The sequence below is a fragment of the Podarcis cretensis genome (assembly GCF_951804945.1).
Source record: "Podarcis cretensis genome assembly, chromosome: Z".
NCBI lineage: Eukaryota > Metazoa > Chordata > Lepidosauria > Squamata > Lacertidae > Podarcis > Podarcis cretensis.
The window spans coordinates 48,982,938-49,001,968 of NC_137184.1; the positions used below are offsets into that span (position 1 = coordinate 48,982,938).

At 41.9% G+C, this 19,031-nt stretch overlaps 1 protein-coding gene across 2 annotated transcripts in view; it reads left to right on the forward strand.

Moving 5' to 3' along the window:
- STK26 (serine/threonine kinase 26) overlaps window positions 1–19,031 on the forward strand; it is a gene marked incomplete at its 3' end in the record, with an annotated part of 59,570 nt that overhangs the window by 37,011 nt on the left and 3,528 nt on the right. For both annotated transcript variants that reach the window (XM_079962864.1, XM_079962863.1), the window contains exons 4-8: window positions 8,030–8,086; window positions 10,570–10,678; window positions 10,777–10,934; window positions 11,758–11,943; window positions 15,495–15,643. In XM_079962864.1, coding sequence (XP_079818990.1) covers window positions 8,030–8,086; window positions 10,570–10,678; window positions 10,777–10,934; window positions 11,758–11,943; window positions 15,495–15,643 — 659 coding nt within the window. The remainder of the gene's footprint in view (window positions 1–8,029; window positions 8,087–10,569; window positions 10,679–10,776; window positions 10,935–11,757; window positions 11,944–15,494; window positions 15,644–19,031) is intronic.

Sequence of the window (19,031 nt, forward strand, 5' to 3'; positions counted from 1 at the left end):
CAATCAGCATGCAATTGCTGCAGGTAAAGCTGCCTGCAACCTTTGGCAAGATGGCAAACATTGTGCAGGAACCGCAGGCGACTGCAGCTGTTCCCTCACTCTCCATCTTGAGAACGTGTCGTTGGGGGTGGCTACAGCGGTCCTCCATCATAAGAAGCGTGCAGACAGGACAAATAACTCCCCCCCCCAAAAAAAACCCTAGGTCTCCCCCAACAAACGTTTGAGACTAGCTCCCCTAAATCTAAAAGATGGATCAAACTGCCCTGCCGCTGCCCTGTAAGCTCTGATAAGCTCCTCCCACAGCTAATCACCTACCTCAACAGAAACCCTGCCCCCTCTGACCTTTGCACAGGGAGAGCAGCTAATCAGCCACAAGAAACACACACACAAGAAAACCTTTTTTGCTCCTTCTTCAGCTGCTGCCCTGCAGCCTCAGCTTCACGATCTGTCCTTCCAGTGAGCACTCAGGGCTGATTTCCTTCAGAATGGAGAGGTTTGATCTTCTTGCAGTCCATGGGACTCTCAAGAGTCTCCTCCAGCACCATAATTCAAAAGCATCAATTCTTCGGCGATCAGCCTTCTTTATGGTCCAGCTTTCACTTTCATACATCACTACTGGGAAAACCATAGCTTTTACTATACGGGCCTTTGTTGGCAAGGTGATGTCTCTACGTTTTAAGATGCTGTCTAGGTTTGTCATTGCTTTTCTCCCAAGAAGCAGGCGTTTTTTAATTTCGTGGCTGCTGTCACCATCTGCAGTGATCATGGAGCCCAAGAAAGTATAATCTCTCACTACCTCCATTTCTTCCCCTTCTATTTGTCAGGAGGTGATGGGACCAGTGGCCATGATCTTCATTTTTTTGATGTTGAGCTTCAGACCATATTTTGCGCTCTGCTCTTTCACCCTCAATAAAAGGTTCTTTAATTCCTCCTCACTTTCTGCCATCAAGGTTGTGTCATCTGCATATCTGAGGTTGTTGATATTTCTTCCAGCAATCTTAATTCCGGCTAGGGATTCATCCAGCTCAGCCTTTCGCATGATGAATTCTGCATATAAGTTAAATAAGCAGGGAGACAATATACAGCCTTGTCGTACTCCTTTCCCAATTTTGAACCAATCAGTTGTTCCATATCCAGTTCTAACTGTAGCTTCTTGTCCTACATAGAGATTTCTCAGGAGACAGATGAGGTGATCAGGCACTCCCATTTCTTTTTTTTTTATTAATATTTATTAAGTTTTTAACAAAAAGAAGAAAAAGAATAAACAGTTAACAAAAAACACATAAAGAAAATCCAAATACAATACAAAAACTGAGATTTAACATAAAGAGAAAAAAAAATCCCTCTTTCTGGTATCTTACAATCATTTACTTATTTTCCTGACTTCCTCACACCTCCCTTTTTTGTATTTCATTTAAAAATTTGTTCAGCAAATTCATACCCTCTTAATTTAACCTTAATTATTTATCTTCACATATTCTAACTTCAAATTTTCATCTTAAATCATTCCCTTCATACATATTCTTATTTTTCCTTATTGCTAGAACCACTTCGTTTCATTCCAACGTCATTACCATGCAATAATTTTACAGTATTTCTGCAGATAGATTTTAAATTTCTTCCAATCTTCTTCCACCGACTCTTCTCCCTGGTCTCGGATTCTGCCGGTCATTTCCGCCAATTCCATGTAGTCCATTACTTGCATCTGCCATTCTTCCAAGGTGGGTAGGTCTTGTGTCTTCCAGTGCTTTGCAATGAGTATTCTTGCTGCTGCTGTAGCATACATAAAGAAAGTTCTATCCTTCTTTGGCACCAATTGGCCGACCATGCCCAGGAGAAAGGCCTCTAGTTTCTTCAAGAAGGTATATTTAAATACCTTTTTCATTTCATTATATATCATCTCCCAGAAAGCCTTAATCCTTGGGCATGTCCACCAAAGGTGAAAGAATGTACCTTCTGTCTCTTTACATTTCCAACATTTATTATCGGGCAAATGATAGATTTTTGCAAGCTTGACTGGGGTCATGTACTCCAGGCACTCCCATTTCTTTAAGAACTTGCCATAGTTTGCTGTGGTCGACACAGTCAAAGGCTTCTGCATAGTCAATGAAGCAGATGTCTTTCTGGAACTGTCTAGCTTTATCCATAATCCAGCGCATGTTTGCAATTTGGTTCCTCTGCCTCTTCTAAATCCAGCTTGCACTTCTGGGAGTTCTCGGTCCACATACGGCTTGAGCCTTCCTTGTAGAATTTTAAGCATAACCTTGCTAGCGTGTGAAATGAATGCAATTGTGCGGTAGTTGGAGCATTCTTTGGCACTGCCCTTCTTTGGGATTGGGATGTAGACTGATCTTCTCCAATCCTCTGGCCACTGCTGAGTTTTCCAAATTTGCTGGCATATTGAGTGTAGCACCTTAACAGCATCATCTTTTAAAATTTTAAATAGTTCAGCTGGAATATGATCACTTCCACTGGCCTTGTTATTTGCAGTGCTTTCTAAGGCCCATTTGACTTCACTCTCTAGGATGTCTGGCTCAAGGTCAGCAACCACACTACCTGGGGTGTACGAGCCATCGATATCTTTCTGGTATAATTCCTCTGTGTATTCTTGCCACCTCTTCATGATGTCTTCTGCTTCTGTTAGGTCCTTACCACTTTTGTCCTTTATTATGGTAATCTTTGTACGAAATGTTCCTTTCATATCTCCAATTTTCTTGAACAGATCTCTGGTTCTTCCCATTCTGTTGTTTTCCTCTATTTCTTTGCATTGCTTGTTTAAGAAGGCCTTCTTCTCTCTCCTTGCTATTTTTTTGGAAATCTGCATTCAATTTCCTGTATCTTACACTATCTCCCTCGCATTTTGCTTGCCTTCTCTCCCCCACTATTTGTAAGGCCTCGTTGGACAGCCACTTTGCTTTCTTGCATTTCTTTTTCATTGGGATGGTTTTCGTTGCTGCCTCCTGTATAATGTTGTGAGCCTCCATCCATAGTTCTTCAGGCACTCTGTCCAGCAAATCAAAATCCTTAAACCTGTTCCTCACTTCCACTGTGTATTCATAAGGGATTTGGTTTAGATTGTATCTTATCAGCCCAGTGGTTTTTCCTACTTTATTCAGTTTAAGCTTGATTTTTGCTATAAGAAGCTGATGATCTGAGCCACAGTCAGCTCCAGGTCTTGTTTTTGCTGACTGTACAGAGCTTCTCCCTCCCTTTGGAGGGCCACTCCATTTCTTTTGCGGGTTTCTTGCCCACAATAGTAGATATGATGGTCATCCGAACTGAATTCGCCCATTCCCGTCCATTTTAGTTCACTGATGCCCAGGATATCAATATTTATTCTTGCCATCTCATTTTTGACCACATCCAACTTACCCAGGTTCATGGTTCTTCCATTCCAGGTTCCTATGCAATATTTTTCTTTACAGCATTGGACTTTCCTTTCGCTTCCAGGCATATCCGCAACTGAGCGTCCTTTCGGCTTTGGCCCAGCCGCTTCATTAGTTCTGGATCTACTTGTATTGTCCTCCGCTCCTCCCCAGTAGCATGTTGGACGCCTTCCGACCTGAGGGGCTCATCTTCCAGCGTCATAACTTTTATATGCCTGTTGTCTTTGTCCATGGAGTTTTCTTGGCAGGGATACTGGAGTGGCTTGCCGGTTCCTCCTCCAGGTGGATCACGTTTGGTCAAAACTCTCCACTATGACCTGTTCATCTTGGGTGCCCTGCTCGGCATAGTTCATAGCTTCTCTGAGTTATTCAAGCCCCTTCGCCACGGCAAGGCAGTGATCCATGAAGGGGCCATTTACTGTTAGCCATGTTCAAATATATAAAAGGATGTCACATAGAGGAGGGAGAAAGGTTGTTTTCTGCTGCTCCAGAGAAGCGGACACGGAGCAATGGTTCCAAACTACAAGAAAAAAGATTCCACCTAAACATTAGGAAGAACTTCCTGACAGTAAGAGCTGTTTTACAGTGGAATTTGCTGCCAAGGAGTGTGGTGGAATCTCCTTCTTTGGAGGTCTTTAAGCAGAGGCTTGACAACCATATGTCAGGAGTGCTCTGGTGGTGTTTCCTGCTTGGCAGGGGGTTGGACTCGATGGCCCTTGTGGTCTCTTCCAACTCTATGATTCTATGATCCTTTATAAGTGGAATGCAATTCATCTGTTTTCCATGTAGCATTTTCCACATTCATTACAACAGCCAAATATATAATATTGATGCCAGAGAACGAAACAGTTCAAAATAAGTGGAGGAAGTCTTCTGTTAAAAAGAAGAAGCATACTTTCACATTATAGCGTTTTCACCTGGAAATGGTTAACTGACAGTCTCATAGCTGTATAAATAGCCCATTTGGTTCAGATGCAAATATCTTGAGTGGTAAAACTTTGTCATTGGAGCAGTATTTGAAGAGATTAAAATACCTTTCTTCAGGATTAGTTAGTATTCACAGTTCATCATGCAAGCTTTTCAGATGCACTTTTTTCTCTCAGGATGGATGATCAGGTGGTGCAAAGGGAAAATGGAATAGTGGCTCTAACTCTGTTTTTATTGATAGATGTTCCACTCTTATGCTAAGATTATCATTGTACAGTCATACCTTGACTCCCGAACGCTGCAAACCCGGAAGTGATTGTTCTGGTTTGCGAACGTTCTTTTGGAACCCAAACATCCAATGGGGCTTCCGCAGCTTCTGATTAGCTACAGGAGCTTCCTGCAGCCAACCAGAAGCTTCGATTTGGTTTCTGAACGTTTTGGAAGTTGAACAGACTTCCAGAACGGATTCCATTCGACTTCCAAGGTACGGCTGTATAATATAACCATAAAACCAAATGAAATAAAGGAGACCGACAACTTACATGGGGGTTTCAGGGATAGTGCATAAAGCCAAAACCATATTTAGTCAAAACACATTGGGTGCAATGCCTGGTATGGCCACTGAAGTTTTTTCGCCCAGATGCCCACCCTCTTTCTGCTCTCCCTTTTTACATTTTTAAAAGCTGAACGTGCACAAATTAAATGTGCGTATATTTGCGGTCTGTTGTGTTATAAAAGTAGAAAAATAACTAACAGCCAATTTGTAAAAGCAATTACAGATAGAATATAATAAAGCCAACAATTAAAAGACAAAACAGTGGACTTCCGGGTTAGCGCCATCGGCAATGGTGGTGTTCCTCTGACTGAGAGGAACCCGCTCCGTGGAATTCGGGTCGTGCCGCCACGGCGAAGGCGGAGACCCTTCAAAAATCCCAGGTGGAGGAAGCCTGGGAACGTGGGATTCGGCTGACACCAGAAGCGCCCCCCCTACCCGCAGGGAAACCCCTTTTTTGGGGTTCCGAAGTGACGTGGGGTAAGCGGCGCGGTGTTTTGAATCGACCGCTATTTTTTACGGAGTGAAGCCGCGTAGCCGTTGCCGGAGAGCGCTGACTTTTTCTTGTGGACAATTGGATTTTAAAACAACAACCCGTGAGTAGAACGGAAATTGGGCTTTTAAAGTATTTTTAAATTGGCACTGATCGGGGAAGGTCTAAACAGGAAGTCCACCTCCCCTTTCTGTAAATAAACTGAAGCAAAGAATTGGTTAACTAAGGTCGTGGAGAGTCTTACCTAAAGGATTAAAGGATTAAAATTCCACTGATTGAAACTACTATCAATACTGTTTTGGAAGCAGGGAAGCCTGCAGGAGAAGGTCAAAATTTGGGAATTGAAGCACCACTTCCCTAAACCCGGGAGCGGTCTGCAAGAGCCCATGGATGGTGAATAGATAAATTTGACAGCTAGCTGTCAAGATACAAAAGAAGGACTTTGTTGCTATTGTTAGTTTCTGTGTTTAAAAAGAAGGAAGGCATTTGGAATTGTTACAATTTTACGTTTGGGACTTTTGGGACTGTGCTAGAAGGAGTGTAAATGGAAACTGTGTCCCTCTAGAGGGAGTTTTGGGATAGTGTTGCAAGGATGCAGCTGGGAAATTGGTTCTAAAGATAAAGCCTTTGAGAAACTAGCTTTGACCTTGGACATTTCAAGGATGGTGGCTGAGAAGGAAGTCGCATCTGAATTGAATAGGACATTTTATCTGCTGGGAAAGCTGCAAGAACAGATAAACGTCATGGCTACCAATGTTGAAATTTTGGGAACAAAAGTGGGCTCCAGCAAAGAAGTAGACAAGAATCCGGCACAGGAATCTCTTTTAACTGAACAAATTGAAGAACCAGAGAAGGAGAAAGTTGCTGTTGTTAAAGTGATGCAAGGGGGAGTCGCAACCCTACAGAGGCAAATGGTGGATTATAACTGGAGGCCTTATACGTCTGCAACTAGGAGAAGCCAGTTTTTGGAGATGAGAGCCTGGCTTGGTTTGGAAAATGAAAGTTGGAGAGATCACCCTATGTGGGGACCAAATAACTTTTGGGATTCAAATCTGAGCCAGGTGGAGATTGGAGCCTCTGGGGCCTTCGGATTTGGAAGGAGTGTGAAACAAGATTCAGAATATTCTATGGGCCCTACCTTTAACTATGGAAGTCTGGCAGACTCGCTGAGAAGGAATATGACTACCGTTGGGTTGGAGCTCCCCCGAGATCTGTTTTTTAACACCAAAGACTATCAAAAAGATCAGCAGAGGGGACATGAAAGAGAGTTAAGAGCCTCGGACTTAAGAATCTCCGGGTTGATGGACTTTTGGAGAACAGTTGACAGGGGCCGAGACCGGGGAGGGGAGATGGTGAAAGAAAAATTGGGAATTTAAAGTGTATATATTGTGATATTTTTTTTTTATTTTTTTTTTTGAGAGATGGGAAAATCGTGGAACGGAATTTTTTGTGACCCTAGGGGAAACGTCTTAAGAGAATAAGTTCAGATATATAAGTTCTAAGGAGAAATAAGATTAAATAAAGTAAAAGTGGATGGCTAATTGGTGAATGAGAGAATGGAAAGTTACAGTAAATTAAGATAAGTTATAAGGATAAAAACAAAGATGAAGGATTTGCTGAAATATCTATTTGAATTAGAATACAAAGAGGGGAGGTGCGAGGAGGTCAAGGAGATAAGTTACGAAAGGGAGTTATATTAAGGTTTAACTTGTTTTTTTGTCTTTTTGGTTGTATCTTTTTTTCTTTTTTGCTGTCTTTGCTTTTTTTATTTTTTTCTCTTGGATATGTTTTGTTTTTGTATATTGTGTTCCTTTTTGTAATTTTTTAAAACTTGAATAAATATTTGAAAAAAACAATTAAAAGACAAAATAAAAATTAGGTGTGTGGTGTTTTGTTTTGTTTTGTTTTGTTTTGTTTTGTCATACCCTAAATCATAAACCAGCACATTCAACAAAACTCAGAAGCAAATAGGAAGCCAGTTGACCTGACAGAATAGTGAGCACGAAACAAAAATCTGGCTACCATATTTTGGATCACAGAGAGTGCATTACAATAATCCATAATGAAAGTAAACAAAACTTAGATGACTGGGGCAGGTTCCACCTTCTGTGGCAAAGGCTACAGTAGATCTATCAGCCAAAGGATGCCACCATTCTGAGCATTGGAGGAATGCAGTGGGATCAAGAATAACATCCAGTATTTCCAAAGAGGGAAATACTGTGCTTCTTTGCCTTGTGATATGATCTCAAGTCAGAGAGAGCATTGCTTCAACAAAGTTCTAGCCTAATTAAACCAGCAATAGGTTCATCCCTTGTCACCACGCTGGGCATTGCATTTCTAAAATAATCTGCAAACAAGGGCTTTCTGCCATGTCCTTACTCAAACACAGATACTGTTTAAAACAAAAAACCTTATTTTAACAACAGTTATTGGTTCAGTAATCTTAACACTATTTTCACAAAGGTCCTGCATTAGCAAAATATGAAGAGCCATTGAATCAGAATATTCTACTATCTGCATATAGCACCTTCCTTTAGGTACTGTGTGTACTGCCACGCTGTGGTCTTTATAACTGATCCTTCTACCCAACAGTTCATTGAAATTGATGAAGTGAGCTGATCTACTAATCTCTTTTGAAAAGCCTAACACTTTATCTGCATTCATTTTTAGGGCACAAAGTTATGGATAATCATGGAATACTTAGGTGGGGGATCAGCACTGGATCTGGTAAGTGTCTTCTAATGGTTTGTGCCTTGTTCATTTTCTAGTTAGCTTCTGCATTCTTACTTATTACTAAAATTTGTACGCTACTTTTCCATGTAAAAATGCTCAAAAGTAGCTCATTTCAAAGCAACAAGAATGTAACTCAGTACATCTTTACAATAACAATCAAATATGGGTAAAGCAATTCAAAGTACAGTGGTACCTCGGGTTAAATACTTAATTAGTTTCAGAGGTCCGTTCTTAACCTGAAACTGTTCTTAACCTGAAGCACCACTTTAGCTAATGGGGCCTACCGCTGCCGCCGCACCGCTGGAGCACGATTTCTGTTCTCATCAAAAAGCAAAGTTCTTAACCCGAGGTACTATTTCTGGGTTAGCGGAGTCTGTAACCTGAAGCATATGTAACCCGAGGTACCACTGTATAACAGCAATCCAGTGATCTAGTAATAACATTCTTAATATTCAGAGTGTGACTTCTTTCTTTTTATAATTTATGAGTTGATAGTTTTTGAAGTTTTTTCAGTGAACATACTTCCTTTTTCAAGAAGTTCAAATATCCATGTGAAGGAATAGGTTTCAAGTGTAATTTATGACAGAAATCATCATTAAATTTAATTCACAGTTCTGAAATCTCAACGCTGAAGCCAGATCATCTCCTTAATATGCTAATGTTCAGAGCATTATGTAACTTTTCTGTAGATCATTCCCTCCTCCAAGAAGGGGACATGTCATTTTGTAACTGCTTTGTGTAAATTGCCAGTTGCACTTATAGTAGTCGTCGTCGTCATTGTAGTAGTAGTAGTAGTAGTAGTAGTAATAGGACTCTTGTCAGTTAGGCAATGGTTCCTTCTACTTGCAGTTGGTGTACTGAAGCTCAGAGGATTTTGACTGAAGCTACCAAATGACTCAGTGTCTGGGCATGGCCTGGGATTCCCTGATCCAACTCAAACATTTTTTTTCTGTGGAGAGAAGCTGGCTGTCTTGTGGCACAATGCTCCTCTTGGTGCCATGACTACAGTGTTCCTTTATGTCTAGTTGTAGATGAGTTTGAGTTCAGGTTGTCTACCTTGTGTCTTAAAAAACAATATATTCCCAAAAAGTGTACCACACCTTCTACTTTTCAGTATGAGGAAGATTTGTTGCTGTCAAAACACAAGTTTCATTAATAAACTGAAAGGTGAGATGTTTTACCAGTTTTGAATAGACAGAAATGTTTTTCTTGGAAGCAGATTCCAGGAGTGTGCTATGGAAGCAAAAGCATGGTTAATATTCAATGTTGAAACTGACCTGGTTTTTCCATTTTTGGCAGTTTAAATTTAAGCCATGAAAGGGCCCTTTACTTATGACAAACACAGTGTTCATGACGGATGCAGCCTAGGAGGGACTAAAAAAGCAAAGCGCTTTGGGTGGTGATGTGTGGTTTTCCCCTATCCCCCAGTCCAGCTCCACCACAGCCCTATATAAGAGACCCACCCTTTTCCTGTAAGATAATGCTGCTCAGTGTTTATGCTTATGAGATCCTGAAATATTATTAACATTGAGCAACATGACATTTTTGCAAGCTCTGTACAAACTGTGCCTTAATCCCACTAGAATTTCAACAGCATAGAATTACAAATGGTCTCTGCACATAAGTAGCACTCAGTTCAACCCTAACAGCTACCTTCTGATTTTCTCAGCTGGAATTTGGAAAGGTAAGAAAAGCCTTGCTGTTCGCTGAGTTTTGGGGCAGTTGTCCACTAGGGACAATGGAACAGATTTTTGAGGGCTGTGGTTCATATACACACAAATCCATGTATGTTGATTGCTATAGCTCTAAACACTGACTAAAGCATGACATGGTAAATGGCCCACAATTCAAATCACTTCACCTCAAACAGCACATTACAACCTGATGAAGGGCAGAATGGAAATGGAAACAGTAAACAGAATTTGACTCGTGTTCGGCTGCAGATCCTCAAGTGATGTGTTAGTGATAATAGTGCAAATCAGCCCTAGTTTGTGGCTCACAGTCTTATGAACCTCTTACCTAAATCCTCACAGCTGTTGTACTGTACAGTATATTACTGCCAATGGAGGCAGTTGCCCATATATAGTGTAGTTTAATAGTGAGCCCTGGTCTCCTTTGCAGGAAGGTGTTGGGGTATAAATCTAATAAATTATTACTATTCTGTGAGGTGGGATGTATTTTTTGGAAAGGTAATACCATGGTTCTGTGTCTTGCCATCTTCTCTAAAAGGCTATATTAGTCAAAGCTTCTCAGGAAAGTAAAACCTTCCTAAAGTTTGCCTGACAATGTTTTCAAGTTACTTGTGTTACTCTTCCAAGTTTATGAATTTATACAGTGTCTGTTGTGGAACATTCGTGTTTTAACCTTTTCCTGCAAATCTTTAAAAAAAGAAAAATGACATTTCAAATAACTGTTAACAAACATTGGATGCCAGGGTTTTTGCTTTATTTGAATTATGCTTTGTTTCCTTCCCAAAGCTCCGTGCTGGCCCATTCGATGAGTTCCAGATTGCTACGATGCTCAAGGAAATACTGAAAGGGCTTGACTATCTACATTCAGAGAAGAAAATTCACAGAGATATAAAGGGTGTGTATAAATTTAAATAAATGCAGAGCCCATATCCCTTCAAGCAATAGTTCTTTCTGCTTTTTAATTAGTTTTTTCTGCTTTCTCCTCCTTTCAAGCTGCCAACGTGTTATTGTCAGAGCAAGGAGATGTGAAGCTTGCGGATTTTGGAGTTGCAGGGCAACTGACTGATACACAGATTAAAAGGAACACCTTTGTAGGCACACCATTTTGGATGGCACCAGAAGTGATTCAGCAATCAGCCTATGATTCAAAAGTGAGTTCTTTGAAATTGGTTTGTGCTTAGAAGTGATGTGTTCATTTTGTGCAAGACATTTGGAGATTTTCAGAACCGCAGTCTTGCCACAGAATGTATGGTATGCCTCCAAATGCGTAATTCTTATAGCTATAGGACAGCTTGAGAATGTGTATTAAAGATCAAAGAGCAAGTTTCTAGCACTAGTGATTATAGCCCAGAACTGTGTGGAGTGTACAAACCAGGAGGGGCCTTCATGAGCTTCCAAGCACTAAAGGAGCATTAGTACCTATTTCCACTGACTTTTGTCCTCCTGTGTTCATTGAGCTTCAGTCTTCTCCTGACTATGCTCAGAACTCTACTAAGCTCTCCTCCGAAAGCCTAAGCAAGTCTGTTACCAGAAGGATGGCATGTACTAAGGGTTCTCAGGCTGCAGAGCAACAAGACACTCCTCTTCTTTCACTGCAACTTCCTGAGTTTTCTGGGCTTCCTGTTAAGCTCTTTTCAACGCAGCACAATCACACCCAACTGTTCTTTCCCCTCCCTCCTGAGTGAGCACTTCCACAACTTGTCGTCAGCTTGACCCACAAAAGATATTGAAAGCTGAACAATTAGCACTTGCTCTTGAAGGAATATACTTGCTCCATGTAGATAGACATTTATTCAGTGTTGCTGTGTTATATCTTGGAGCACAAGGATCCTATTTGTGTGTGCATGTGTGTTTTGCATCAGTTCAGTTTTAAAGCCTATGATTGGGGAAACAAAGTTTCTGCTACCAGTTTACTGTTCAAGATAGCTAGTGCTGTACAAATATGATACTATTATCTTTCCTCTTTCTCTGCAGGCTGACATTTGGTCATTGGGAATCACAGCTATTGAACTGGCCAAAGGAGAGCCTCCGAACTCAGACATGCATCCAATGAGAGTTCTCTTTCTCATTCCCAAAAACAACCCTCCAACCCTAATAGGGGACTTCAGCAAACCCTTTAAAGAATTTATTGATGCATGTCTGAATAAGGACCCGACATTTGTAAGTGTTAACATTTCACTTCTTCAACATTAGGAAACTTGGGTGCTTGCAGTATTGTTTGTTATGCAAAAGAAAAGGCAGAGAAAAGTGCTGCAGGCTTTTTTTTTTTAAAAAAAAAGTTGTTTAAACTTTTCAGCACACAATACAATGAAAAACTAATCTAAATAAAAATAAAAAAGAAACAACAAAGGAAAAGGGGAGAGGTAACAAAGCCCTCTATCTGAGGTTGATCTTAACCCTTGTCTCACACAAATGGGGGGGGGGGACCCTCTCAGCTCTCACCTGGGAGCTTTCTTTTCTTCTCCCAGACTCCTACCCTGGGAGATCTTACCTTGCCTTGCCTGCCTCTCATACAGGGTCTTTCACTTTCCATCCATCACCTTCCTATGTGTACCCTCACTAACCTAGAGTAAAGGTAAACGACCCCTGACAGTTAAGTCCAATCGCAAATGACTCTGGGGTTGCGGCACTCATCTTGCTTTACTGGCCGTGGGACCGTGGGAGTCGACGTTTGTCCACAGACCGTTTTTGTGGGTCATGTGGCCAGCATGACTAAGCTGCTTCTTGCAAAACCAGAGCAGCGCATGGAAACTCTGTTTACCTTCCCGCCACAGTGGTACCTATTTATCTGCTTGCACTGTGTGCTTTTGAACTGCTAGGTTGGTAGGAGCTGGGACCGAGCAACGAGCTCACCCTGTCACGGGGATTCGAACTGCCGACCTTCTGATCGGCAGGCCCTAGGCTCAGTGGCTTAGACTACAGAGCCACCCGCATCCCCTAACCTAGAGTAGAAGACATCAAAAACCAAAACATAGCACAACATAAGCAAGAGTAAAATAGATAGAAGAAGGAAGAAAAAGAGAAAACACTGGAAATAAATATAAAGAATAGAGAGAAATAAATAAAGAGGACTTCAGATTCTTCGTCTGTCAATTATGTATATAAAAAGAGTTCAAAATTTTCAAAGTGTTCAGGATGGTATCCAGCTGTATTCTTCAACCTGCTTATTGACGTTTTCCCAATCTTCAACCCCAGGCATCTCAAGTTTATTCATTTTCCTTTTCATGCAAAAAGTCCAAAAGTGGCTCTACGGTTATTATCACTAAATGTCAAGAATAGTCTTCCTCCAGTCTGGTATGACAGCTTTTATCTCCAAGAAATTCCAATATCTATTATTAGAATAATAACCCATAGTTATTTATTTTATGTATATTCATTAATATACAGCCAGTTCCATATTCATCCAGTTCCAGATCTTCTGATCCCATTTCCTGTTGGTCATGATTTCCAGTCCTAAATTAGGAAAAGAAAAAAAAAGTTCCTTCCATTTCTGTTTCTTCCATTCTTTTTTAAGAAGAATCACCAGAGGCTTAATGGCTTTTTCCTCTGAATTCACTCCAACTTGTACACAGGATCCTTTCTCTTTCGGCTCCATCTTTGCCATCTCAAGATGTTTCTTGATATTGCTTATCAATGGTTTCATTCCACTTCTCCAGCATCACAACTCCATTGTTTGTCTGTTTCAGTCCTTCAGACACCTATGTCTAAGTTCTTTCATTTCATCATCTGCTGCTTCCCACTTTACCATTCCACTTTCACGTTCAGGCAGATCTTTATCAGTATCCCCCTCTCCCCTAAGGTCCTGTGTATTCTTTGGTCTGATCGTTCTCTCCTTTTTCGTTCAAGATTTTATGCATCTCAGTTCTAAGGTCTTTCAGTTGCTCATCCAATAATTGCTGCATGATACCAACAGTCATTGCAGGGGTTCAACAGTCTCTTTGCCACATTTGGTTCAGTTAGTCTTCATGTTAAGTGTCTGCCTTGAAAACTTGTGTCTGTCTCTTTAAGAAGTGCATTCCTTTCGCACTCACAGGAATGTAGTTTCACTTCTGAAGCCAGCACTTCACAAAAAGGACTGAGAGTAAAAAGTAATATAAATTGAGGATGCTTAACAAGCCGAGCATTCTGATCCGTTTATAATCTTTCTTAATCATTAATAATTAAGATATTTTTTGTTTTGTTTTCAGCATGTTAGCTAATGCCTCTTAACTCACACTCAGTTCATGTTCTTGGTGAAAATTAATTGGCAGACAGATCACTTCAGTCGTAATTGATCCCAATCTTAAAAGTAATTAAAAGAAGGGAGGTTTAGCTGACCTGTTGTCCTAAGGGCTAACATTCAGGGCTATTATGTGGTGCCTGGACACAATAGCAGTTCCTCACTCAAAGATGTATCCTGCATCCAAAAACTTTTCTGGTCTCTGGTGTGAAGAACACCTTTCTTCAGAGCATTTGAGGTTAATCCCTTGATCTCCCTGTATTCAAAGAGAGAGTGTAATAATGAAGATTTACATCTTGGCTATTGTTAATCGCTGCATAATTATCTCTGTTGAGGGACTGTCAGCAATTGAGGACTAGCCAGCCATCTTCCCTCCCAGAAGTCTCCAGATTTCTCAAACTTTTTAAGGTCGGCATTAATCTACTTGAGGAGGTAGCATACAGAGTATGCACAAAACACAATAGAATAGAGAAAATCCATGCATCAGATCAGCTGGCTGTTTTTTGGGGGGTGGAACTACAGGGGCAAATTGGATGCTTGTTGGATGCTCTGTTCAGTTAAGGAATGAAAACCCTGGAAGGGAACAGAAGGTCATCCAAGCTTAAACCCTTCCAGTCTGCACATCAGTTTCCTTCAGAGGAATCTATTCCCAAAAGACTTCTGTAATAAAGGCACCACAGTGGTTTGTGTTATGATCCTGTTTCCTGCTCTGGCTTTAATGCATACGGTTGCTGCAGAGAACTTGAGCGTTCTCATTGGTCTAATGCTTGTTGGCATAAAAGTAAGGAAAAGTTTTGGATTACTCGGAGCTCTTGGAGAGGCAGAGTGGAAAGAAACCTAATTTTCAGACATAAAGAGAATGGAGTTGTTTGGACAAATAGTGCACTGCCATCCAATTACAAAATGCTTGGTAGTAGATGTAATCTGATCTAATGAGCCAACTTGCACTATAGCTATTGTAATTTTTTATTTATTTTCGCAAATATCTGCATCTTGCTCTTCCACTACATTTGCAATGTTCAGCAGCTTACAAAAGTTGGGGGGAAAACACTAAAATCTAAGGGATTGATGAAGATGGGAAGCCAGACCATTGCTCTATCTTGCTCGGTACTGGTTGGTAGCGGCTCTCCAGGGTTTCATGCAGGGAATCTTTCCCATCTCTACCTGGGGATGCCAGGGATCAAATTTGAGATCTTCTGCATGCTAGCAGATCCACTGTCACAGAGCTACTGTCTGTCCCCTGAGATTAAACCAATCTAAATAATAAGTATGGTAACCACAAAGGAATCCTTAGCACAGCAGATCAATCGCTATAGGGAAGGCCCCTTCCCATGTTCCAATCAGTCACGCCTCAGTCACAGTCGAGACCCAAAGAAAATCCTCAGCAGTGTATCTTAAGGAGCGGGCAGGCTGGTAAGGGAGGCCTTTATAGATAATTGTCAACATTTTGCATTCTGCTTGCAAACAATTTACCACTTCATGTCTTTTACAGCGTCCCACAGCGAAAGAACTTCTAAAGCACAAATTCATTCTGAAAAATGCCAAGAAGACTTCATATCTCACGGAGCTTATTGATAGATTTAAGAGGTGGAAAGCAGAAGGACATAGTAGCGATGAAACAGATTCTGATGGTTCTGATTCGTAAGTCTGGATTTTTGATTATTTGCCAGGAATTGGGGAGTAGGCAGGGGAGCTGTCCCAGTGGCAGGAGTTGAGGGGGTAGAGTTCAGCTCCTGTATTATCATTATTTTTATACTGCTTTCTATTTTTAAGAAAAAATATCAAAACATCAAATAAAACAATCCAGAACAAAACATTACTGAAGAAAGTTAAATATGAAGTATACATTCAAAGCAACATAATTAACAGGAAACTAAAATGTTATCTTAAAGATCTCAAATTAAAACATTACAAAGGGGGTAAACTACAGAATGCACATTTAATGCAGCAAAGATAACCAAAACAATCTTAAACATTTCAAAAGAAAATATTACTTAGGGAAGTCAAATATAAAATGCACATTTAAATAGCATAATTAACAAGATAAAATATTATCATATCTGCTGCTGTTGCTGCCAGTCCTATCAATGGTGGTTCATGGTGGGCAGCAGCTATGGAAGATCAGGCTCAATTACCTAGGTCTTCACCTAGAAACAACCAAGGTGGCCTCTTCAGCAACCTCAGCTTTTGTAGCCGGAGTCAGTCAGAGCCCCGCCTTCCCAGGCCAGGTGGAAGAAAGGGCTGCAAGGCAGGGAGCTGGTCTTCCAGGACTCACAGCCAAGATGGTCTGCTCTTGGAACTACCACTTCAGACTACTACTATTCCAGGGGTCTACAGTATTTGGCTAAACTTGCTAGCCAAACTAACATTTATGTTCACCAGGTTCCTCCCCTCAGCTAGTTTAATAGAGGCATATTTTTCCAGCCAACAGCAAAGGAAGTGCACGTATGCACACAAACACTTTTCCAGTGAGAAAAAGACAAGTAGACTCAAGGTTTCAGTTAGTGCTCTGCAGAGAAGCCCTTGTGCCGAGGAATGGCTGGAGAGCCAACCCTGCACACATGCACACCTGTCTCCTACGGCAATGAGAAGCAGAGAGAAGGCAAGTTTCAGTGGTATGCCTTTGGCTCTTTTGCCAAGCAGCATCCCCTTAGCCCCATGAAACAGACAGAGGAAGCATGCGTGGCTTGGAGCAGCAGCAAGCATGCAGTCCTTGGTGAACACTCTTTTGCATCATGTTATTCAGCTACTGCTTGGCAAACAAGGTCTGAACCTCACAACCAAGCAGTGGTTGAACACACTCCTCCCTCCCCTCCATCTGTCTTGTGGGAAGTTGAGGCAGGGAGCATAGCACATGGCATAAGGACACTGAACCTCTCTGCTGAGTAACAACTGGTGCAGCTCCTCCTGTCTCCTTTTCCTGGAGGGAAGAGAGGAAAGAGGAAATGGCAGCTTTAGCCACAGCTTGGCAGTAAGACTCCAAGGAAGCAGTGGGAAATAAACCTCTGCCACCCTTTCTTGCTTCAAAATGGGAAAAGTCAGAGGGCTCACTAGCTTGGACTTCAAGGTTGAGGCACTCTAGGCATGTTGGCCATACAGCTGCATCAATACCCCTGCCCACCTCTGCAACTTGGAAGTTGGAAGGAGAGCCATGCTGCATGGATAGTTGTTAAAGCCAGGCACAAACAAGTGGCTGTCTTGGAAGCATTCGTTTGCAACCTTCTGAATTCTTCTGCCTCTATCCTCAGAAAGTCAGGAGACCCTTTCCAGCAGCACCTAACCCAGGGATCAACAAATGTTTTCTGCAGGGGGCCGGTCCACTGTCCCTCAGACCTTGTGGGGGGCTGGACTATTTTTGGGGGGAGGGGAAATACGCCCCCACGACTCTCCCCTCCCTTCTCCACAGCACCAGATGAGCCCTGGTGGCTGCTTACCTGTGCTTTGCAAGTGGCAGGGGCTGGCGGCAGCGGCGGGATGATGAGTGGCGTGAAAGGGCTGGCTCCGGAGAGCTCTGCTTTAAACAGCGCTCACCTAGCTACTGTGCTTTGCGAGCGGCAGGGGTTGGCAGCAGTGGCAAAGGAATGATGAGTGGCTCGAAAGGGCTGGCTCCAGAGAGGGGCTGCTTAAAATGGCCCTCAGCTAACCACAGCTCAACAAAGCCCAGCCCCCTTCCTCCTCTAGGCACGGTGGGGAGAAGCCAGGAGGAGGTAGGGAGGAAGCGCTGTTATGGTGTGTGGGGGGGGGAATGGTGCAGCCCAATCAGAATCCCTACGCCGATCCACGTGGCAATTCCCGGACCATCCGCAGGCTGGATCCAGAAGACAATTGGGCCGGGGCCGGTCCCCGGGCCTTAGTTTGTTGACCCATGACCTAACCAGTTGCAAGTGATTTATTTTTACTTTGGTCAAAAGCTACTTTGTGAACAGCAAATGATAACAGCAGACATACACACACAGTAGATCCTCTAACTTCATTTTTAATTGCCATTTGTTTTCATAAATGAAGTAAATTTAAATTGAGAGGCCATGATCTCATTCAGGGTCACTCTCTGAATTTCAGGACTGAGCCTGTGTCCACTGTAGCACAATGAGTGTGGTGTCCCTTTGTCACACTGTATGGATGTTTCACATTCATTTATGCTCTCTTCCTTTTCCTGAAACACTTTCAGGTTACTGCAGAATTATGTCACCTGTAGGGAGCCTGGAAACTATGCTTCTCCCAAATGGGACATTCCTAAGAATATCATATGCTCCGGGGTGTGCTTCGTATGCACTGTAGACTGAACTTTCAGTCCTTTGGAATTAGTTACCAGCACCTAACACTTTGACATTTGGTGGCTGTTGAAGACATTTTTGTTTAAGAAGCCTTTCTGTGAAGTGTATACAGTCAGGCTTATGGGGTGTTGATACAGTTGTAAAAATGGTTCTACTGTTTGATATCTTTCTGTAGCTAACTTTTATTTAATGGAATAATACTTCAGTAACTTTTGGTTGTGAAGCAATTTGTAAATTTATAAATAAAAGGCATCAATTTGAGGGGTTTATGCCTGCAAAAAAGGTAGACCCTCCCCCACAATTTGGTGCGACCCACCATTAAAAAAGTTTGTGGGCTGTATTTTTTAAATAAATAAGGCACAGATCTGTTGAGGCAAGTTGAGCTGCAGAATAAATCCGGGGGGGGGGGGCGAGGGCGAGGCATTCCTGCCTCTACTATACTTCTGCTAAGACTGAAAAGTGTCCTTGCAGATCTTAGGTGCAGCCATTGTACTCAATGTCACTTTTGTCACAGATCTGATTGGGCTGTGTTTTCTTTTGGTTGTATCTGCCTCTCTCCACATCCACAAAAGAAGACCAAAAATGCTGCTCTAAACTGGTTAAGTTCTTTTGTTATTGGCTCCAAGTCAAAAAGAACCTGGATGGGGCTGATGACATTTCATCTGGCTTCTGATTGTCCTTTTTTACAGTACATCACCATCATCATCATCATCATCATCGTCAATTTTATTTGTATATTGTCCTCCCCAGCCATA